Here is a 23,861-nt window from a genome sequence, read left to right as displayed (position 1 = left end):
TATGTTATCGGATACCGATAAAAATTGGCTTCATCGATCAGATCTTCAAGTGATTTTTTTTTTTTGCAGATTTCTTTTCGCGTTATTGCGGTGTATGTCATCATTACTCCATGAGTCGCAAATCTTTGCAATCGTTTACGAGCAAGAATAGTTAGCTTTTAAAGAGGTCTTTTTTTCGGTACATCTCTCTCTTTGATAACACACACAATACCACTTCAATTTACCTTTTTAAAAAATCATTCATTTCGATTTCATAGTGATATTAATACAAGTACTTTTAAACAAATAATCTTTGTTACCACAAGAGTAATTAAATCATTTATGGCTACTAGAAAACAAAAGACACTATTTAGCATAGGTGTCTACTATATTCTATTTGTAGAAATTTGTATGTACATATTCAAATTGGATATATGTATTAAATTATATTATTTGAACAACACTTTTCTTATTCTTCCTTCCCTCTTCTTTACTTTATCATTTTCTTTTCTATTTAGTAACATTATTAGTATTAAGATGTCCAGCACATCAAGAACATTTCGATAAGGAGAAACAATTCTTTGCAGACCTTGCAGCTTCGATTCACAGTCAAATTGAACAATTGGCACAAGGTACACATGCCAAGCAACAACACGAACAACAACAACAAGAAACTATCCCAACCATCTCATTCCCACCCAACAACAACCAACTCACACAAGAAGACTATGGCGACGGGCCGGCCGGGGCGAGTAGACTTCCCCTCAGTGTAGGGGGAGGAGGGGAGAGTAGCATTACTCCTCTCGCAGAGATGATACCACCAATGCACCCAAAACTTGATAGTTTGGTAAAGGGTATCTTTGGAGAGGGAGTTCCTCTCAACTTTACGTTTGACTTTGAAAACTCGACAGTCAGCGTTCCACTATCAATGGTTGCTCAAAACCTAAACATCTCTGATGTACATATGTACTCGCCAATGACAAACTTCCCCTTGGAGTTTGTATCACACAATATGACATACAACATTTCAATCTCTGCAGCTTCCATCCCAATGGGCATTGAATTGCATCCCGAAAACTCAACCATCCCGCTTACACTCAGTATCGACGGCAACAACAACATCCCAGTGACGTTGAACGTCCAAAAACTCGAGTCTCCTCTACTCAACTATGTCGCCTTTGGTATCATGGGTGGTCTCAATGTATTGGCACTCCTCATGATTGTCATTCAACAGTTTTCAATCAGCAAGCTTCGTAGACGTGTCGACGCAATCGATGTGTGCAACGAAGTGGCAAGTGGAAAACGTGTCAGGGTTGGTAACGCCTGGCACCGTTCTATCAATGGTGAATCTGGTCGATCACACCATGAAATAGATCCACTCTTGTCACATAGAAATATCGTAAATGAAGACGACTCTTCTTCATCCTCCTCCTCCTCCTCCCCAACAAAATCACTTTCAAATCATTGTACAATGTGTACTACATGTGGTCAAGTCAATGGAAAGACACCATTCTGTTTTAATTGTGGTACTAAATTATCGTCACCATCTTTGGATGATTCATCAATTAATATGGCTGGTATTAGATCATAAAAAAATTACATCAAACAAGTACAATCCGAAAAAAAAAGAAAATAGAATCTAATCAAACACATTTAAACATCATAAATGAAAACAAATTAGTTATTTGTTTTTTCTCTACAGTGATCAATAATAATAATAAAATTAATTCTAAATAAGAGAGAGATAGTCTAGTTCTCTTTTATTCAACTCTTTTCTAGAAAAAAAAAAGATGGAATCGATAGAGTCGTCGTTTTATGGATTTATTAAATCTTTTAATTTAGGCAATTCCAAAACCATGAAGACCTTCAGTTACAGCAATTTGTAATGCTTTACGAAGAAGATCGATAGAGTCATAGTTGGGAAGATCGATTCTATTAAAACAGGTACGAGCAATGGGAAGTTGATTAGAGGGTGCCCAACTCTTGTGAATTTGGAATTTTGTGTTTCCCTCAGTCGATACAAGACCCTGGAAACCACTAGGTGGGAGACGAGTATTACCAGTGACAAATTGGAGTAGTCTGATCCTATCTTCCATAGTCATCTCTTCGACTATGATCCAAAACCATTCAATGACAGGTGAAGTTGCGCTATATCCACGATAGTAAGTATTTGCCTTCCAATCACCAACATCAATCTCTACAAGACCACAGACAAACAATTCCAATTCGCATTCATCAAAAGATGCCAACAATTCGATAGGTATCATCTCTCTGAATCCTATTACAAATTGGTGTGACTGATCGGTGATATCTCGTCTCAGTCTAAAATCTGTCATGAGTTGTACAAACTCTTCCTTGTTGTCATCGGTTACTACAATGTCTCTGCCGTCAGTCTTTAGATCGATGGTGATTGGTATGAGATTGCCAGTGAGTGCGTCGGGTGCGGTTGTGGTTGTGCTAAATGTCAATTCCTCCATTTCATTGACAGAGTTTTCGAGGATCCATACAAGCGACTGATGAAATTGTGCATCAACATTGACTAGATCGTCCAAAGACATGTCTCTGTTTAGAATGAGTTTATAGATGATGCGAGAGAATGTGTGGTCGAGGTGGACACCTTCCAAGACCGACTTTGCTGTCATTTTACCAACAAAGTAAAACAATGATAGATGATCGGGAAGATTGGCCGACTGCGGGTTGATAGAAAGCGTATAGTTGGGATTTAGAATAAAAAGACCTGTTGATGCATCGAATATTGATCTAAACAATAATGAATACCATTCCTTTTTCAATCCTCCCATATCTACACCTTCCTCATCGATAAATTTAACAAATGTATTCTGTAAAAGTTGATTGGTTGATAATTTCGATAATTGTTCATATGTATCTTCAAAAACTTTATCTCTATTAATTTTAATTCTCAAGTCCCTAAATGATAAATAAATATATATTATTAGTTTTAGTATATATAGTTTTTTGATAGTAAGTTTGATATTTACTCTGTTAATTTTGAAAATCTTATACTGGTTAATTCTAATTTTAAATAATGTTCTTTTTGTAAATAATTTAAAGCTGCCTTTTCCGTAGACTCTGTTCGACCTTTTGACGAGTCTTGTGTTTCCATTTTTTTGATGAGAGGGGGCAAGCCTGTCATGTTTGCGCTATACAAGTTACTGTTCATTGGATTGTTGTGAAGATTTCTAATAAGCTTTCGGTGTCTATACAATTTTATACAAAGTGGTAAAAGTAATACTAATAAACTACCTTCTACAAAGTCCATAATAATGGCAAACTTTGGTAACCATGATTTATCAGGTGTTCTAAATTATTTCAAAATATATCATTAATAAATGAAAGGAAATAATATTAAAGGTTGAAATATTAAAGTTGGTTGGAAACCAAATCTAATAGATCAAAAAAAAAAAAATACATACTCGTTTTTACAACTACCCAACATACAAGAAGGTAAAAATGCTCCTAATCCATAAATACAGCAACCAATTGAAATAAATACTCCTACTATAAACTATATAGAGAGAGAAAAAAATTAGTTTTTTTTTCAATCCAAAAAAGAAATGATGATGATGGTCATTTTTGGAGATACAAACAACACATAAAATATTTGGACCTTTTGATTTTAAGATTGCATATAATCCAACCAAACTTGAAACTACTCCAACAATTGATATTGGTAACCAACATAAAAGACAACTTGGTGCAGAAATAAATAGTGAACATGATATAGTCTGAATAATAAAAAAAAAAGAGAGATAAATATGAATAAGTTTCTCTTATTATAATTAATTAATTAATTAATTAATTGTTCTCTTCTTACAAATAATAAAGTTGTCAATATTTTGAGTCTTGTTGGTAATGGTATACATCTTAAAACACACCATCCAAAACATAAAATAGGTACACTAATGGCAATACCCAAACCAAGGAATATTGGTCCGTCAACTAGTTAAAATAATAATAAAATATTAATAGTTGATTTGTAAAAATAATAACCTTCTTTTTATCTTTAAACATACTTGAATATTGACAATAGTCACCAAAATAACCATTAAAACAAGAACACAAACCATAAAAGCATCCACCCTTGTTATTACAGTCACAATCGAGGCTATAAAGCCAAACACCACTTGTGACACTATCACTTTGACCAAATACTACAAAAGAGTTGAGTTCGCTACTATAGACCATTGATGATGAAGAGGCATAGGATGAAGTATCATAGGTGGAAGAAACATCTAATCTCTCCCACGTTAACTCATCAAACTCGTATACCCAGGTATCTTGAAGTTGTGAGGTTGAAAATCCTCCATACACCAAAAAACCTCTGTCACTCTTTTTGTCAACATCCATCAGATGATCAAATCTCGCTAGATCTGATTCATCGGCCCCAATAGTAGGTGATTCTGTCCATTTCATCTCTACCACATCATACATCCAAAGATCAGGTAATGCAGACCCTGCCTGACTCTTACCACCAAATATCCACAATTTTCCTCTTGCAAATATCGATGAATGTCTCCATCTCGCAGATGGAATGTTAAGATTATTCGTTTCTTGTTGTTGTTCCACAAACATTAAAGATCTTTGTGATGGTTCAGATGTTGTCGTTGTCGTAGTCGAGGTGGTAGTAGAGTTTGAATCTTGATCACCATTTGGAGGTGGTTCAACGGTAGAGTTTGATATTAAAGTCCATTTTGATTCGATTATATTATATATCCAGAAATCACCCAATACCGTTCCATTGGAATTGATACCACCATACAAAAAGAGATGAGTTGCGTTTGCCGATGAAGAATGTCTTGTCCTCGGCTCTGGTAATATAAATGATGTAGTTGTATGATTTACAATTGATGTAGTATTGATCTCTATTGAACTATTTAAAATCGACCAACTTGATAATAAATTAAATTTGTTTGATGCTAAAATGAGAGATTAAAAAAAAGATATTTAATTTAGAGATGTTATGTAATATGTTATATATCCCGTCCCGTCAATATACATACTAACATTAAAAGACCATAAATCACCAAGAGTCGAATTATTAGAGTAACTCTCTGAAGCATTTGATGATCCGCCAAATATAAGTATCAAATCTTTTCCAACTTGACTACAAGAATGACCCCATCTAAGTGGAATGGTTGTGCTATTATTATCGTTTGAATTGTTTTTTGATAATTGAATGGATTGATAGAGAGTCAAGTTTAGATCATCTATAAATATCATGTCGTCGTAGAGTTGAAAGGATGAGTTGTAGCCTCCAAATACCCATAGCGTATTGTTGTGTGTAATGTCTTGGCTCTGTGAACCACTTGTGCTCGCTTCACTGCTCTCATTGTAAGAGATGACAGCTCCCGTAGTCGTATTGAATAGTGTTATGATTGAAACCAAACAATGACCGTACCTTGAATTATTATGAATCATAGGTACAAATTGCCATTCTAAAAGAGAATAATAAGAGTAAATGGTTAGTTTCAATAGATTGTTGGGTGTGATCACATCCTATCCATCGCGATTCATCATATCATATATCATACCTTCTCGTGCTGAATATATTACATTGGTACAAAAGATAAGAAAAAAGAGTAGTATTACTACGAGATGATGACCGATACCTCGTAGTCCGCCGCCGCCGCCAACTCCGACTCTTACTATAGTTGATCGTCCTTTATCATCATCATTACTAGTACAACTACGACTATTATTTCTTTCAACCATTCTATTATTATATATCTATTGTTGTTTATTATTATTATTATTGATTGTTATCTATTATCTATTATACTGTTCTTTCTTTCTAATATAATATTTTATTTCTGATCAAGATTCTCTCTCTTATTTCTGAGGTAGCTAAGAGAGAGAGAGAGAGAGGGAGGGGGGGGGGGGGGGGGTAGGTGGGTGGGGTAGATGAGACCGTCGATTAACAATAAAAGGTCATTGTATCTGCTTTTAAAAAGTAGTGTGTTTTATTGTTGTTGTTGTTGTTGTTGTTGTTGCGGTGGTGGGTGGTACCCAAATATTATTTGTTTGGAATAGATAAGAGGATAGATAGATAGATAGAATGGATACTATGGTACTAAAAGAAGAATAATAATAACTTAACCTCCTTGACTATACAGAGATCTCTTTCTTTCTTGAAAGTGGTGATTGTGTAGAATTTAGAAGGTTTGTCATCACATGATGCCAAGTTGCGGTTTAATTCCTTCCTTTTCTAGCATGACAAACAAGTATGATTTTTGAAAGGATTTCGATCAAAATTTGAAGATGTCGTCTGTCAGTTGGCATGGTCCAAACCTATTGGGGTGTGTCAATGATATGATCGTGTGGTCAATGAGTCGTGGTTTGTGCCAACACTTATTCCACTTGACACACAACACACGCATACACATACATACCAACTCTAGAGAGAGTGGTGGATGGCTGACAATGAAGTGGAAGTGGAAATGGAAATGGGATATCTCTTTCCAACCCAATCCATCCCCATTGGAATATATAGCTATGCATTCTGTCGGTTCTCTATGACCTCCTTTATCTTTCTTTAAATTAAATTGGTTGAGCATACTATATAAATAAATATATTTCATTCCACAAATTTGTATTTGTTTGTACCTTGTATTTCTTCCATCTTTAACAATATATTCGTTTTTTTGTTTTTTTTTTTTTTCTTTTTTTACTTCAATTTTTCGAATGAATTCATTCTAAACGATTCGACAACAACAACAACAACAACCAATATATAATAATTATAGTAATCTCTACAAGACAGAAGAAGAAAGGGTAATTATCTATCTATGAACAACTCAAATACATATTATTAGTGAAGTAGTTTAAGAATAGTAACACAACAACAACAACACAGTGCAAAGCATAGTGCATGCGTGTTCAAAGAGAGAGAAAGAGAAAGAGAGATAGAGTCTAAATACAATTTGTGACTTTGTTTAACGCTGCCGACATACAAATAGCTATTCAAAGATTATAACAACAATAATAGTATCGCGATACAAACGAATCGGTCGAGATGATACGAGATATATGATACATTTAAAAAAAAAAAAACAAAGCAGACGAAGTTGTAGTAGAGTAGAGTCGATTCGTTATATATTAGATATATATATAATAGGGTCGAACTTCTTGACAGAGATCACAACAAAGAAAGATTGATTGAATAACGTAACACCCCCAGGTGACGATTGTCGTTGGTTGTTGGTACACTTCTTCTCTCAGTCGACTAAACAGCCTAAATTTCAATTTTTTGGGGATAATAATAATTATTTCATTCTTGTCGATCTCTGTTTCAGCAGCATCATTTCAAATTAGAGTCGTTATTAACCTTCTTCTTTACTTTTTTTTTATTGATCTATCTTCATCATCATTCATCTTTCATCATCATATATTTATATTTATATATTTATTATTTTAGGAAACAGAAAAGGATTGAAAGCACAACTATTGCTTCATTCATCATTTTCTTTTTATTTTATTTTAAAACTCAATAACAACCTACCTTATCTATCTATATATATATATCTATATTAATATAGAGCATATTTAAAATAGCGGGGGATGAATATAAAACATCAACATAATCATTCCCTAAATAGCGGAGGAACAAGCAGCAGCAGCAGTGGCAGCAAGGAGTGGAGCGGCGCAAACACCGCGTCGTCATCATCGACCGCCCCTCCATCATCGTCTTCATCCTCTTCATCCTCCTCCTCCTCGTCTAGATATGCCATCGTATGTAAATATTTTAAATCTGGTACTTGTAAATTGGGCGACAGCTGTCGGTTTTCGCATAGCTATGGTGGTGCGTCATCGTCACCTTCGTCACCTGCTCTACAAGCAAATGCGTCACAACAACCACCATCATTGTCACTTGATAATAGTAACAACAATAGTGGTGGAAAGAAAGGATCGTCCAATAACAACAATAACAACAACAACTATGCAAACAACACATCGACAATGAAAGATAACAAAAAAGATGCATCTGGTACACAACAACAACAACAACAACAACCATCTAGTCATTTATCACCATTCTTGGCAGCTGCTTTACAAGCTAATTCAAATTCGACCAACAACAACAACAATCAACAACCACAACAACAACAACAACCAAACAATAATAATAGTATGGGAGGTTCTACATCATCAAATAGTCCTCCATTGTCTGGTAATAGTTCTTTAAACTCTTCATTGAATGGATTATCATTATCTGAAAATGAAGAGGAGTTTATATCAATGTCGTGTCGTTCGAATCCTTCTAGAATGGTTGGACGTCGTCCATTCTTGCAATTGGTTGTTTTGTATGCTACCGATCCAAGAGTCATGCGTTTTGCCAAAGAAGTACAAAATAGTTTTCTTGAAGGTGGCATTGATGTTCATTTAAAAACTGAAGAAAATAATCAAAGTAAGCAAATCAAGAGAGAGATATAATGATAATGACAAGTATACTCATTATATATTATATATTATTATAGGTATAAAAACAGAAAATTTAGCAGAGATTATAACTAGTTCAAAAGCAGATTGTTTGGTTGTTTTAGGTGATAGAAATTTAAAAAATAAATCTTGTCAAGCAAAGAGAAGAGGAAAACTTGTAGAAATGGAAGTAAGTAACAACATTTACAACGACAACAACGAATCAGGTGTATTGATGATATATATCTTTCTCTCTCTCTCTCTATTTCTTTAGATTGACGAAGTCGCCAATTGCATTTGGACAGAATGGACACAATTAATACCAAAAGAGGATGAATCGATTACAGACGAACAAACTTTTAATCTTTTAGAAAAACATTGCAAATTAAGACATGTCAAGGATAGATTATCAAAATTAAAAACTAGTATGTCAAACAACAAACAACAAACAACAGAATCATAATATATTATATACCTGTATAATAACATATTACATTACAACTCTACTACTATAGGTATTCATGAATTAAAAGATTTAAAAATTCCATCAAAACGAAATATAACGGATCCATCATCATTTTTGGATGAAAAAGTTGCGAGTAGGTTGACGGCAGCACAAAAGTCAGTGATGCGTTTTCATCAACAGGTAGTCGAGGCGATTGAATATATATCAGACATACCATTTGTATCACAAACAGAAAAATTATCGTTGACCAGGGGTGCAGCTGTCGGACCAGACGCATTGAGCTCGAGCGATCAGAAACCAGTCATTAGCGAACACAGCAGAGACAAGCTTTTAAACCAACTCAACCGCATCTTGCCAAAGATCGAGGCACTTGGCGACACGTTGAGCGAGTATGGTGCACCCTTGTCTGATGCATATTTTGACGAGTACCACAATGCGAGCATCAAGAGCGACCCAATCGATCCCGACGAAGCAGTTGTTCTCAAGCCAAACCAATGGAGATGTCTTGCTTGTACCTATATAAACACAGACGACTTTAAAAATTGTGCCATCTGCGACACTCCCTCTCAACAATTGTCCAACGACGGCGAGTGGAGTACACCAGGTCAAAAGAAATCGAAAAAATTAAACATTCAAACTAGTTACAAAAAGGTTGAACCTGCTCCCCAACCAATTCAACCAGCAATTCAACCAGTTCAACAACAAGAAGCACCAACTCACAATAATAACAAAAAAGAGGAAAAGAAAAAAGCAGATGTTTCCAAACCAGATCCAAAACTTACTATAGTTACTCCAACAACAACAACCAATTCAAATACAAATACAACAACCATTTCAACACCACCTACCATAGTTACCCCAACAACTATACCAACCAATACAAATACAACAGTTTTACCACCAACATCAACATTTACAAATATACCAACAACAACAACTACAACACCAATTTCATTACCAAATAATTTGATACAACAACAACAACCAGCCATTATTTCACCAACGACTGTTTCACCAACTCTTGGTGGATTGTCCAACAACAACAATGTTTCTCAAACGGCCGTTCCATTTGGCTCAAGTTTATTAAATGGTGCAGCCCCTTCGTATAGCGTCGTTCAACCACCTGTCCAACCACCAGTGGTTCTCAACAATGAACAATACGAAGAAGAGTATCCATCGCTCTTGGTAGCCAGTAACTCCAAAGGTCCCAAACCTAAAAAATCAGCCACCAACTCACCATTACACCCTACTTCCGCCAACAACAATACCAACTCACCACCACCTTCACCATCATCTAATCATATTATTAGTCACACCAACATCAACATTGGTTCAACTGTCATCCAGTCACCGTCGAAATCCAAATTACCAACCAACAATAACTCATCAACCAACCAACAACAACAACATCACCACAACCACCACCACCAACAACAACAACAACAACCATTATACTCTGCACCCATTACAACACCAAACGGATCACTTTTATCTAAACTCCAACAAGCAGCTTCAACAACCAACGGAAATGGAGTAATGAATGGAAATGGAGCAATGAATGGAAATTCTTTAAACAACAACAACAGTCATATACTTTACAACAATAATAATAATAATTCAAACTTTTTGGGAACAACTCCATCGACGAATTTATCCTCACCGACACAATCCTCTACTGTTCCTGGATCGTCGTCGACATCGTCGCCATACTATAGTATATTTTCAAACAATACTAGTTTTGGAGGATGGGACAATAACAATAGCTTTTTGAGTAAAAATAACAACGCAGCTACTACCAATAACAATAACAACAACAACAACAACAATAACAACAGCAATGGTCAAGAGAATCAACTTTGGTTCTCAAATAATAGTTATCTAACATCACAGGCTAATCAACCACCCACCTCTTCTGTCAATAGCGTTTCATCATTATTTGCACCTGATATTACTCATTATAGTTCAAGAAATCAACAACAACAACAACATCAACACCAACAACAACAACAAGATTTTTCAAGTAATAATTTATATACTGGATATAACCATTATAATCTAAGTAATAATAATCAAAACAACAATAATGCATTCTCTTTTTCTTCAACAAATGGCACAACACCAGGCAATCCAAACAACAATACTACTACCAACAATTTTGTATCACCTCACATTCAACAACAACTTTTAATCCAACACCAATTACTAAGTCAGGGCCAAGCGCAAGAACAATTTGAAAAAGAGAAGCAAAAGGTCAGAGAACTTGTTTTAGAAAAGTACAAACATACCGCTCCACCACAGAGATCCTGCTGCTACTGCGGCGACGAATCTATTTTGGAGTGTTACACCTGCGCAAAGAATGGATATGCTACCTATTTTTGTACAAAAGAGCATCAATCTTTGATGTGGAAGGATCATCTCCGAGTTCATCAGATGTACAACAAGGATCCAACATCTTCAAATAAACATTAAAAAATCTATTTATAAAGAAAAAAAAATTGATCCCAAGATCCACTTGTTGTTCATTATATTATATTTTATAGTATTTATTTATCACTCCAATATTATATTTAAATTTACCAATTACATTGTGATGATGAAGAGTTCCAGAAACCATCACGAATGCCACTCCAAATGAGTTGTCCATTTGAGTTTAGTAAAACAAATTCCGGAATGGCCGGAATGGCAACCAAGTAGTTTGGTTGGGCTGCTAGAAACTCTTGTTTCCACTGTACGGTGGTGAACATTTGGACACAATTGGCCGTGTTGGTAGCTATGAATGCATATCTGCCTGAACTACTCCAAGCATTTACCTTTGACCATGTTCCAGAGTACTCTGGAACCAGAGTCACTACTGGGCCATTTGGAACGAGATAGGTCAACGTTGTCAAAAAAGTGGAACTTTTCTCAACCTTGATCACTCCATTGTTCAAGCTGTTTGTCCAACTTGTTCCTTGCATGACGTAATTGCTCCAAGTTGAAACGGGGATATTAAACTGACCCCAGCCGGCAAAATTTGATCCATCGTGTGTAATGAATCCCCAATTTACATCGTTGCCATCATTGGGTGGAACATATAGGTAGCGAGAGTAATCGATTGATTTCTCTGCAGCACACCATACCCTTTGTCCATTTTTGTTTTGAGTACAAATATTACCGTTGCTTTGAATGGTTGTTGTGAATGGTCCTTCAATTCCATTTGGGTTTGACATTTCCCATTTCAACTGTCCATTATGATATGGATTTCCTAAATAAATTAATAAATAAATAAATTCAATCAAAAAAAAAAAAGAGTTGTTAAAATCGATTTTGGAAGAGTAGTACCTGTTCGTTTCCTATTTCGAGATACATACTAACCCAAAATTGGGTTTGACCGGTACTGGTCAAAGTCAGATAGTCACGACCGTTTGTGATAAATTCACCGGGGCCAAGTTTGTTGTTTGTGGTTGTGAGGGCATCGAGGAAACTGCCTGGGATCAACGAGTAGAACCCAGATACAGTGGTACTTGTACCGAATCTTCCCCATACCATCCTTCCTGATGAGTTTTGGATGACTATGCCCCAAGGACGATCGTATGAGCCAGGTGGAACCATATTCAAGTAGACCCCTCCAAGAGTGTTTGTCTCTGTACAAAATTCAGCTGTACTTCCTTTATAGCTACAAAGGTTTCCGTCATAGGTAAACTTGCCATATGGCATAGTCGTAAGTACTGGTGTTGGACCGCTCATCGACCACAAGACAGTTCTCGTGGGAGAGTACAAAATAAATTGGCCTGTATAGTCGAGCACCAAACTATAATCATTGACCGATAGAGTAAAACCAGGACTCAAAATAGCTCCATCCGAATAAACATTTGCTCCAGGTGTTAAACCAATTGCAATTCTATTGTAAGTTGGTTCTACTGTTATACCTATTTTGTTTAAAAAAAAAAAAGATTATAAAATATTATTATTATTAATATTAAGTCGACTGGACATGTCGAATAAGAGTAATAATAATGGACTACATACTAGAATATTTTCTAAATAGTTGGTATCTGGTACCCATATCGGTTGTTGAACCACATGTTTGCATCATTCCATGATACTTGGTATCTTGATAGACTTGTAGACACTTTCCAGTACTTCTACTGACCAATTGGAACGTGTCAGGATACGATGGGACAGTGGCAATGTTCCACATTTGGTTTGGATTGGCACTGTTGCAGGTAACAGAGACAACGGTATTGGTACTGAAATCTAAACACAAGTTGGTTGCAACGTTGATCAACTGACCATTGGCAGCATAGGTCCATTTCTGGTTCTGTGCACTTCCAACACAATTGACTGCATCGACATCTGAAACTGACGTCGTCAAACCTTTCATACAAAATAATGTAACTGGATTTAATAGATGGTAGACTGTCTGAGCATTACATCTGTTGGTGGTGGTGGTAGACACCAAGTAAACAAATAACAATACAAATAATTTGTGCATTATTCTATTTTCGATTTATCTATCTGTCTGTCTGTCTGTCTGGTTCTATAATTTTTTGTGAGCTTTCACCTCCCCCTTTCTGGAGTACCCATTTAGTTGGTAGAGAGAAAGAGAGAGGGAGAGAAGGAAAAAAAGGGAGTGCCAGCAAGGCAAGGTCTTTATTTCTTTAGTTTTGTCTTTCTGTTTGCAAAGCTCTTCTCGTTTGAAGATCATCTATGCAAAAAAATAAAAACCACATCAACATAAACCACGTTGCATCAAACCTGTTTTTAGTTTAGTTTAGTTTAGTTTCCTTGTCTAAACGTAGATGTTTCGAATCAACCAACCTCCTCCTCTGCTGCATCACATGTGATTAGGAGGTATGTATGATTGAATGATTCATCTTTCACCTGATACTTATCATCATCGCATTCATCATATTCATTAACACATCTCTTTCAATTATTATTATCCTTTAATCAATATCATATCATGGGTGTATCTATTATTGATGTTAGATCATACTCTAGCAAGTCGTTTGCAGGCTACAACTATAGATATGCAATTGATCCCAATCTACAACTTGTTCATTATACTCTTGATCAAGCGATTGCATGGAGAGCTCCAGCTCTAGACAGTGGAGTAGGTATACCAATCTATCAGTACCACTCTGCCTATGTCTATGGTGATCGTTACATGTACTCGACCAATGCCAACTATGGACAAGGCTGGATCAAGGATGGACCTGTCTTTAATGGTTTTGCTACTGCTTCGGCCGTCGATGGAACCGTTCCAATCTATCGATACTCGATTTCAAATAGCGATGCCGGGCCAAGATACATGTATAGTACCAACAAAAACATCCCCAAATCAACCGATTGGGTGATAGAGACGGTTGCCTTTCACTGTCTGCCATTGCCTCAAGTTGTACTACCAGATTATGTCCTCAAGTTGAGCACTGGCAAGGTTGTCGTTCCATCAAACACTGCCTATTCGTTTGGAGTATCAAATTTCTCGGTCACTACATTATTCCGTACTACTGTCGCTGGCTCTTTGGTCACCAGAAAGTCGGCAGAAGGTCGTGAAGGTAATGGAGGGTGGACTTTGACGGTTGCTGCCAACGGAGTGTTTACATTCCTCACTGACAATGGCACAGGATTCAGTCGTGCAAAGACTGGCAACACCAAGGCGCTAAACGGACAATGGCATCACGTTGCAGCCATCAGAATCGGTGCATCGTTGGAGATTTGGCTGGATGGTGTCAAACAAACAGTTACTATAGCCAACCAGACAGCAACACCTCCATTAGATGTCGGAACGAATGGATATCCAGTCACCTTTGGCGACAATGACCAAGTCCCTCTTCAATTTGTTGGCGAGTTGGAAGACGTGACCATCTGGAATGTGGCTATTAACAAGACTCAACTTGCAAGCACCATGTTTAATATTGTCGATGGAAACGAGACTGGATTGGTTGGATACTGGCCCATGGACTATGACCTCACCGACAAATCAATTACCGGTGCCAATGGAATGGGCTTTGGTGGCATGTCGTATTTGCCAAATTTTAACACCAAATTTGTTCAAGGAGGTACAAACCAATACTCTTTTGTATCGGTAGTCAATCACGCAAACTCAAAGAGACCAGATGACCCAGCCACTATCGCTCGTACTCAGGTTATCACCGTGGTTAGTGGGGCACCGATCCTGGCAGTCAGTCTTTGTGCAATGTCATTCCACACATTCCCAGCAGGGTTCACACTATCAATGACCGATCCAACTGGAACCGTTTACAACACTGTACAAAACACGGCAACAGTGTATGTGTCGATGGTTGGAAGTTCGGTCTACCAGATGGTGGTTCGACAACCAAAGGTTGGAGATTGGGTGGCCACAGTCACCGGTCCAGTCGACATCCCATTCCATCTCTGTCTCAGCACCGTGCCCAGTCGAAACATTGTTCCGACCATCCAAACCTCGTTGATGCCGCTGTACAAGGTCGATCCAATGACCGGTGACATTATGGACTCTCCATTTGAAGGTCGTCGTCTTGGTTTCAAATCAGTACTCAAAAAATCAGCCTATCTTGGATACTCTACCAATGGACTGAGTGTAATGTCGGCTGTTTTATCAGTCACCCAACCAGACATGCCAACCACATCGACCGTCACTGCGCCACAAGCCTTGTCGGCGGCCATGGGCACGTCGAAAAGCTTTGTCAATGCTATTTCCGGTCTCAGTCCAATGGAGGCGTCAAAGAGAACCGCCATCGATGTTGAAGGCTCTGGCAACCCAAACATCCAATCTCTTTTCAAACTGGTTTGGGATAATGTCAAGGTCGCAGTCACAGTCAACGGCCAGACTGTTTACCGTGCCACCACCGACACATCGTTGTTCCTTGACAGAGTTCAAATGGCGCTTGCCGACGACCACCAGCTTCAACTTGATATCGGTGGACAAGGTCGCAGTATATTGAATCGTTGTGGTTTCATTGATGCAATCAACGTCAACACTATTGTCAAGAGCACATATCAAGAGATTGGAGGAGATGGATTGTACACCTATCTTGACATTCCAAACAATATCGTTTTGCAAAGTTGGACCAGTCCCATCCCACTCAAAGACGGCTCTGTCAACTATATCACAATGCAAGGAGCCGCACTGACAGACTTTATCGTAACAGAGATCTCTCGTTTGATTGCCCCCGCTGGAAAGGTTGGGCTATGGATCAGCCCAACCTACTTGCCAAAGGTCCAAACATTGGCAACCAACCTCAACACCACCATCAAGTACAGTTGTTCTGGAGGTACCAATCCTTCGATCTGCAGTGTCGACTGTGTTGATGAGTTTGATGGAAACTATTCTGGTTTCCCAATCTATACCAAAATGTGTCTCACCAACCAAAGAATCTCTGCATTCAAGTCGCCACCATTTGTTCAGCCAATCGCAGAGGAGCCAATCGCAGAACCAGAATCAGACTTTGTCATGGTCCAAGGAGAAAAGGAAAAAGAAGAATCAAATCAAGTAAAGGTCGATCCCTTACTCGAGCAAATGAAGAAATTATTTGAATCATTATCACCAAAAGACATTGAATATATTACTCAATCATCAAGAAAATAAATTAATTTAAATTAATAAATAAATAATTATTAAATGTATGGTTATAATCACACATTGTGGTAATTTATTTTCAAAAAGTATTGCTTTTTTTAATGTTTCTTTGTTTGCTGCAACGCTGGCACTGAAAAAAAATTATTCCTAATTTGGGAGCAGCCACAGTCGTTTAGAGCTTCACCAAACAAACAAGCACCATTGCCTCGCTTTCATTCAATGAGAGTCGACGTGGCATCTCTCAAACCTTGTTGTCTAAAGGAACTAATAATGATGGTTTGCAACTAACAGCAGTTGTCAAGCTTCGACCTCTTCCTCCTCCCTTTTCAAACAACACCAACAGCCTTACTCGCTTTCATTCATCATATGAGGACCCTCGACGTGGTATATCTCAGATCAGGCAACAGAAGAGGTGAAAGGCCTTAATAAAAAGAAAACGACAGTTGCTACTGTGAATGATGGCTCATCATAGTACCCTTGTTTTATCACCAAAATAACCCTTACTAGTAACTTCACACATTTTACTCATACAACTATATAGCCAACTCCAGAGAATAATAATAATAATAATAATATAGATTACCTAATAATAATAAGAATAATGGGAGTTGCAATTGTAAATGTTTGGACATACGTAGTAATCAATACTGCAGGATATAATTACCGTTACTCTGTTGACGCCTCTGCAGTCATTAGTGGATGGACAAGAGACACACAAACGGTTCAATTTCGTACCTTGTCTCCAGGCAGTGGAGTAGGTGTACCTATCTACCAGTACTCTGCCCCCTATTTCACCGGCGGGGCCGATCGATATATTCTGACGACCGATGCAAACTTGGCTAGCCCTTGGACCAAGATGGATGTAATTTTCGATGCGTACACTACTCAAGTGACGGGAACCATCCCAATTTACCAGTATCACTGTGGAACGCCAGCAAGATACCTCTACACTGAGGATCCCAACATTCTACCATCAACTTCTTGGGTCAAGGATTCCGTGGCGTTTTACACTTACCCAAGACAACCGCCCACCCTTCCAAACTATGCTCTCAAACTCAACGACGGTGAAAAAATTGTGTGTCGAGCAAATGTTGCCTACTCGTTTGGTTTTGAAGATTTTTCAGTGACCACCCTCTTTAGAACATCGGCAGTTGGATCATTGGTGTGTCGTAAACCTGCCGGTGGTATGCCTGGATGGACTTTGGTTCTTTTGGCCAACGGAGTGTTTAAATTTTTGACAGACAATGGCCAAGGATACTTGTACGTTTCAACGGCAGCTACCAAGGCACTAAACGGACAATGGCATCACGTTGCAGCCATCAGAAGAGGGATTGATTTGGAAATTTGGTTTGATGGTGTCAAACAAACGGTGACTGCTACCCAAACCGCCAGTTCGATACCTGTCAATGTCGGGAGACTTGCGACACCCTATCAAATCACATTTGGAAACAACGATCAAGTTCCGTCACAGTTTATTGGAGAGATGGAGGACATAACCATTTGGAACGTTGCCTTGACACAGACATCGATCACCAACACAATGTTTAATATGGTCGAAGGAAATGAACCTGGGTTGGTTGGATACTGGCCACTAGACTATAACCTCACCGACAAGTCTGCAACCGGATGCAATGGTGCTGGAGGGTTCATTACAAAGTTTGTGCCAATATTCAATGCAAAGTACGTTCAAGGTGCCAGTAACCTGTACAGTTTTGTTTCGGTTACCAATCAAGCCACCTCGTCCAAAGCAGGCGATACTGCAACTGCCTCACGTACCCAAGTTATCACGGTCTCGAATGGTGCTCCCACTTTGGTGATTGGTCTCTCTTCAATGACAATCACGACGTTCCCTATAGGATGCATCCTTACCGTTAGAGATCCAGCGGGCAACATCTACTCGGGGCCCCAAAACACACCAACCACCTACGTGTCAGTTGTCGGAAGCTCAATCTATCAGATGGTTATCAAGAATCCAGCTCCGGGCGATTGGACGACAACTATCACTGCTCCATTAAACATTCCATTCCATCTTTGTCTCAGCACCATCCCAAGCAAGGATATCATACCGACAATGCAACTATCTCTTATTCCAATATACAAGTTTGATGAGAGCACTGGAGATATTCTGGATGCTCCTGTTCTAGGAGGTCGAATTAGACTTGTTGGTGGTTTTCTAAAATCGGTATTGCTTGCCGTGGCATTGGTCGGCATGACCATCGTAACAGGGGTTCTCTTGGTTCTCCAACCAGAACTTCCCATCGTCGGCCAGTATGGTGTTGCTTACGCACTCGCAATTGATATTGGGCTTGCCAAAGAATTTGTAGACAGTCTCGACGAAATAACAGTCACCACCGATTCAACCGAACTAGCAGTCCTTGTAACGGGTGGCACCAATCCTGTACTCGATAAATTGTTTGCACTCATTTGGGGCAAAGTCGCAGTACAGGTAACGATTGATGGCAAGACGGTGAGCCGTGCCACCACAGACATGTCTCTATTCATGGATCGTAGATCAATGGCAATCAATGATGACTACAATCTGCATCTCGATATTGGTGGTGAGGGATTCAATACAAATAGTGGATTCTCTGATTCGATCAATGTCAACATACACGCGAACACGACCTACCAAGTAGTGGGTGCAGACGGCTCGTATGGCACACGTCCCATCCCCTACAATATTATCCTCCAAGATTGGACCAAAAAAATACCGCTCAAGGATGCAACCATCAACTATATCACACTTCAAAGTTTCAACTTGACCGACTTTATGGTATCGGAAATTAGTCGGTTGTTGGTGCCTGGAGGAAAGGTTGGCTTGTGGTTGGATCCATCCTATTATCCACTAGTCCAAAAGTTGGCAACCCTCCTCAACACCACCGTCAAGTTTAGTTGCAGTGGTGTATTGGGTGCAACTGTTTGCGGAGTTGATTGCATTGATGAGTTTAATGGTTTATACTCGGGTGCACCGATCTACATCAAAATGTGTCTCACCAATCAAAGAGTATCTGTATCTCCCAAACAACAACTAGTAGAAGAAGAAGAAAAAGACAATGATTGGATTTTACCTGCCATCGAATCATCTCCAATGCCAAGTGACCAAATGCCAAGTAACAACCAAAACTCATCATCGTCATTGCTCCCAGGCCAAGATACGCCCAATCCCGACTACGATGATAACAGTATTGTTGGTGATACACCTACTCCACAACCAGATGATGATGATGGTCAAGAAAAAGATGAAAGAAGAGCTTCTATTATTCAAAGAATGAGAAATGGATTTGATTCCTTGACCGACGATGATATTCAATTCATTGTACAACAAAGACAATTATTACAAAACATTAAATAAAAAAAACAATAAAATAAACAACAATTTAATTAATTGATATCACCAAGTTGTTTAGTAGTATATTTAATTATTTCTTTAGAATTATATAATATAAAACTTCATATATAGATACTATTAATTTAAATTACTTATATATTTTATTGTTTTTTTTTTTTCATTAAAGATTATAAACATAGAATGCAACACCTTCGATGTTCCAATCAGCAACAACATCTGTCTTTGAGTATCTGTATCTTCTGGTTACCCCATCAAAGTAACAACGATAGACAGGTATGAGATCTTCTCCACCAACAGAAGATGCTCTCCAAACTGAACCCATTGGATACCATTCGAGGTATTGGGTGACTGGATCAACCTCGTGAGTATTGTCGAGAGAATAGTCATAGTTGTATGTTTCAACATCATTGATGACGGGACGAGTAAGAATCGAGTATTGGTATACGGGAGATCCTTGTGAATCATCTGGTGCAAATGCTTTCCAAACAGCTCCAACCAATGTCATACCGACTAAGTTAGTGAATCTTGAGTAGAAATAACTCAATTTGTTGGTACCTGGAACAGACATTGTATACTCGTAGATGGTAATCTTTGACGTATCTCCAGAGGAGAGGAATGGATAGTCTCCAACTGAATTTCCATAGACCGACAAGGATGCATCCGATTTGTATTGGTCGCTTGTATTTATTTGAGTAATCAACGATTGGTAGGTCACTGGCAGATCTGTACGATCGGACGATGTCAGAATCTTGGTGATGAATGGAAGGAAACCAATGGTGTTTGCTGCAAGTGGAGCAGCAAGTCCTTCCTTTGAAGAAAAAAGAACAACAGAATCCTGGTAGATTGTTTGGACGGCTAGATAAGGCAAAAAACCTAGGGTGTTGTCACAGTCGAGCACAAAAGTAACATTGACTCCAGCTGGTATACCGGCAAATGGCGCGAGGAGACTCTCCCAGGTGAGCGAGTAATCGGAATAGGTCAATGTTTCGTCAAGGACTACAAGACCTGAATTGATATCGTTTCCACCAAAGGCAGACTTTTTGAAACCTCTTCCAACAATGGCAACATAGAACGTGTCTCCTTGAATAAAATTGGGAACCAACCAATCGTTAATTTCATCTAGGATACAATTTTTGGTTGGTCCACAAACAGTGGTTTTTGTCGAGCCGGGGGTAGTAGGTGTGACTTGGACTTGGGTAAGGTTCTCTGTTAGGATATGAATGTTCTCCTTTTGGACATATCCCCAATTGACAAGAGCGGCAGCATGCTCATTGATATCGTTGGTCGAGTTGGGCAGTGGTGTGCCAGTTCCCTTTTTGTACTCGAGTCCAATTAATAGTGCCTTTACCCGTCTGCCACTTGTTGGAAGTCTTGGATTTTCCCAGTTGGTCGCTGGTTCATTTGAATAAATGTTTCCAATTGCGAATTGTTTGTTCAACTGGGCGACTGGTGAACACATATCATAGTAGTTGTCAAACAATGGAACTGAATAAATTGTTTGATTGGCTTGTGACTGCCCATAGGTGTAGTTTGATATTGATAGAGTTGAATCAACATCTGATGAAGAAGTTGTTGTTGTAGTAGTAGAAATTGGTTCCCATGATGCAACACAAATTTGATTATCACCATTTGAACAATATTGTTCAATAGCAGACCCAGGTGAAGATGCTTTGATTCCAATGACTGAATACGATCCATCGTCTGGAACTAAGAGAAACTTGCACGCACCAATAAGAGAGAATACCATTCTCTTTGCAGCCGATATGTTTGATGGTCCACTGGATGGCATGCTTTTGTTGATGGCTACCAACACAAAGACTCCATCCTCAAGGGTTTGAACATCCAAAAGGAAAGTCTCCCAACTTGCAATGGTGTAGTAAAGTTTGATGGTTTTGACCAATGTTTTGTTGTCGACAAAGACAACATTGAGTCCTTGTGCATCCCCAAGTGCTTGCACCTCTCCATTTACCATTATTTGGCAACTTCCATTTGCTCTGCCCTTTGATCTGGCACACATGTTTACACCCAATACCTGGTTGCTAAACAATGATTTGAGGGGGAACCTTGTGGAGCAAGATGTTTTTCCAATCGACTTGCACTCACTGAGTACTTTTTGGTTGGCAGGTGTCAATATTTTATTGTTGACAGTAGCAATGATGCAAAGAGATTCTGGGAATGCAAAATCAACAATCAGTTTGCTTCCAAGGTAATCGGTAATAGCTGAAAGGGCAAAATCGATTTTTTTAGAGGCACCTCCAACGACAGAAATGGCGACAATGGTACCAACTTCCAATGTTGCCAATTTATCGGCAAAAGCTTGAGCAGAACTGCTGTTCTTTTGGGTGTCATAGTTTAACAACTCTTGAACAATTCCAGTTGTAGGGTTGACTATCATCACATTGAGACCAATCAAATTATTTCCTTGGTATCCAGTGACATAAGTACCATTGATTTTAAAACTAGAGTATCCATAATCAGTTTCAGTTTGGTATGAATAAAACTAATAATAATAATAATAATAATAATAATAATAAACAATGTTAATTAATAATCACATAATTCTAAATATTATGATATAAATAATAAACATACAGCTTCTGAAATGGCTTCAATTTCAATAAATGGTTTGACTTGTCTTGGTATAAAACTTGAATAGAGTCGTGATGGAGATTGACCTAAATTTTCGTAGGCCGATCCTGGTCTTGATCCCTTTCTGCCGATGAGAGTGTAGTTGAGGGATTGAGTTATCTCGTTGGCACGTGAGGCACCAACAGATTCGAGGGCAAATTGTAATTGATCTGTGAATCCATATTGAAAGGCAACGCTTGGTTCTGCCAGTCCAATTGCAACGACGGTTCCAACTGAAAGATCGAGGATATCTTGAATCATATTGGCACTCTGAGTGGGATCACAAACAGAGATGTCATAGTTTCGAGTGTAATAAATTTGGCCAGTGACTTCATTGATTGCACACATTGCAAATCCATTGAATTGGATAGAGGTCAAACCATTGACGGAAATGTCACACACCCCGTTGTAGGTATTTGAGTAAACTGAAATATCAGTCTCAATAGGTTCGTTGATTTGTTCTTGTGTTCTGAGAGAGGTATCTTCGGTTCGAGTGTACAAGAAGTTGCATTCACCAGATGCCACATCTTCGGTAAACGATCGAGTGGCACCAACTTTGGATACCATGTACCAAATGAAAAGGGTCGAGTCATTTACAAAGACGTCAATGGCCACACTACCACAATGGTTTCTTAAAAAGTTGACAGTATCATCGTTGAATTCGAACCGGTTGAACCCGTTGGTAAAGAGTGCAAACTTGGTGCCATATGGTAGACCCTCTAGAATATATTGGACTTTTGACTTGTCATCTGAATTGGCATAGTCGAATGTTTGTAGAGTTGGATTGGAATCGGTAAAGACAAACAGGTTGAGTGCTTTCAATTGATAGTTGTCGAGAAGAGTGTTGGTATTGTGGATGGTTGGCTTGCCACCAGTGTCGTATTCAATCTTTAGAGAGCTTGCTACTGTATTGGTTGATGCGAGTTTGAATGTATCGTATGGTATTTCAGCTTTGATTTTGTTTGGTGTGGTCGCATTGTTTCCAAACGACTCGGCCGAACTACCACCCTTGACACCAATCATACAAAAGTTTGGATTGGTCCCCACTCTATCGATGCTGATAGATCCTAGTAAATTAAAGGCACGAGCCACATTGTCTGGCACGGGATTGGGTAGGCCAGTGTATGACAGGATGGCTACTCTAGTTCCTGGATAAAGCGATGCTATCTTGGCGACAAACAAATCCATCTGCTCCGAATCTTGGGTTGAATAGTTGGAGTAGGAGAATGGAAACGCACTCTCTCGGTAGAATAGGTTTTCTGGCTCGTACATCCATAGATTGATTCCTGATGTAATGTTGACACCACCAGCACGGATATAATTATTTCCAAACAAATTGAATTCAGAGTCACTCTGACCTCTTGATATTAGAAATACCATTTATTATTATTATTTATATTATTATTATTATATTTATATTATTATTATTATTATCTCTC

At 38.4% G+C, this 23,861-nt stretch overlaps 8 protein-coding genes across 8 annotated transcripts; 4 read left to right on the top strand and 4 right to left on the bottom strand.

Moving 5' to 3' along the window:
- Window position 1: 1 nt before the first annotated feature.
- On the top strand, window positions 2-1,570 carry DFA_05632 (uncharacterized protein; the record flags this gene model as incomplete). The annotated part of the gene is made up of 4 exons (XM_004361293.1): window positions 2-49; window positions 70-92; window positions 258-388; window positions 498-1,570. 4 exons carry the CDS (start codon window positions 2-4, stop codon window positions 1,568-1,570), a joined length of 1,275 nt encoding a protein of 424 aa, XP_004361350.1.
- Window positions 1,571-1,817: 247 nt separating this feature from the next.
- DFA_05631 (uncharacterized protein) lies at window positions 1,818-5,712 on the bottom strand (the record flags this gene model as incomplete). Its single annotated transcript, XM_004361292.1, has 8 exons — window positions 1,818-2,907; window positions 2,979-3,299; window positions 3,414-3,505; window positions 3,588-3,725; window positions 3,815-3,939; window positions 4,014-4,916; window positions 5,001-5,435; window positions 5,532-5,712. The coding sequence occupies 8 exons, from the start codon at window positions 5,710-5,712 to the stop codon at window positions 1,818-1,820; spliced, it is 3,285 nt and encodes a 1,094-aa protein (XP_004361349.1).
- A 248-nt stretch (window positions 5,713-5,960) lies between these two features.
- Window positions 5,961-7,371, bottom strand: DFA_05630 (uncharacterized protein; the record flags this gene model as incomplete). Its single annotated transcript, XM_004361291.1, has 4 exons — window positions 5,961-6,062; window positions 6,390-6,555; window positions 6,918-6,956; window positions 7,337-7,371. 4 exons carry the CDS (start codon window positions 7,369-7,371, stop codon window positions 5,961-5,963), a joined length of 342 nt encoding a protein of 113 aa, XP_004361348.1.
- Window positions 7,372-7,557: 186 nt separating this feature from the next.
- On the top strand, window positions 7,558-11,343 carry DFA_05629 (uncharacterized protein; the record flags this gene model as incomplete). The annotated part of the gene is made up of 5 exons (XM_004361290.1): window positions 7,558-8,404; window positions 8,475-8,605; window positions 8,690-8,840; window positions 8,931-11,154; window positions 11,268-11,343. The coding sequence occupies 5 exons, from the start codon at window positions 7,558-7,560 to the stop codon at window positions 11,341-11,343; spliced, it is 3,429 nt and encodes a 1,142-aa protein (XP_004361347.1).
- A 111-nt stretch (window positions 11,344-11,454) lies between these two features.
- Window positions 11,455-13,061, bottom strand: DFA_05628 (uncharacterized protein; the record flags this gene model as incomplete). Its single annotated transcript, XM_004361289.1, has 3 exons — window positions 11,455-12,125; window positions 12,232-12,789; window positions 12,890-13,061. The coding sequence occupies 3 exons, from the start codon at window positions 13,059-13,061 to the stop codon at window positions 11,455-11,457; spliced, it is 1,401 nt and encodes a 466-aa protein (XP_004361346.1).
- A 210-nt stretch (window positions 13,062-13,271) lies between these two features.
- Window positions 13,272-16,454, top strand: DFA_05627 (uncharacterized protein; the record flags this gene model as incomplete). Its single annotated transcript, XM_004361288.1, has 4 exons — window positions 13,272-13,322; window positions 13,526-13,555; window positions 13,644-13,714; window positions 13,853-16,454. The coding sequence occupies 4 exons, from the start codon at window positions 13,272-13,274 to the stop codon at window positions 16,452-16,454; spliced, it is 2,754 nt and encodes a 917-aa protein (XP_004361345.1).
- A 592-nt stretch (window positions 16,455-17,046) lies between these two features.
- On the top strand, window positions 17,047-19,797 carry DFA_05626 (uncharacterized protein; the record flags this gene model as incomplete). Its single annotated transcript, XM_004361287.1, has 1 exon — window positions 17,047-19,797. One exon carries the CDS (start codon window positions 17,047-17,049, stop codon window positions 19,795-19,797), a length of 2,751 nt encoding a protein of 916 aa, XP_004361344.1.
- A 157-nt stretch (window positions 19,798-19,954) lies between these two features.
- DFA_05625 (uncharacterized protein) lies at window positions 19,955-23,802 on the bottom strand (the record flags this gene model as incomplete). The annotated part of the gene is made up of 2 exons (XM_004361286.1): window positions 19,955-22,294; window positions 22,387-23,802. The coding sequence occupies 2 exons, from the start codon at window positions 23,800-23,802 to the stop codon at window positions 19,955-19,957; spliced, it is 3,756 nt and encodes a 1,251-aa protein (XP_004361343.1).
- Between the last annotated feature and the right edge of the window lie 59 nt (window positions 23,803-23,861).

Source organism: Cavenderia fasciculata (assembly GCF_000203815.1).
Source record: "Cavenderia fasciculata unplaced genomic scaffold Scf_Dfasci-G-o-80e12.f1-5, whole genome shotgun sequence".
Taxonomy (NCBI): domain Eukaryota; phylum Evosea; class Eumycetozoa; order Acytosteliales; family Cavenderiaceae; genus Cavenderia; species Cavenderia fasciculata.
Note: the sequence above shows the minus strand (reverse complement) of the source record. Positions and strands in the feature narration are given on the sequence as shown.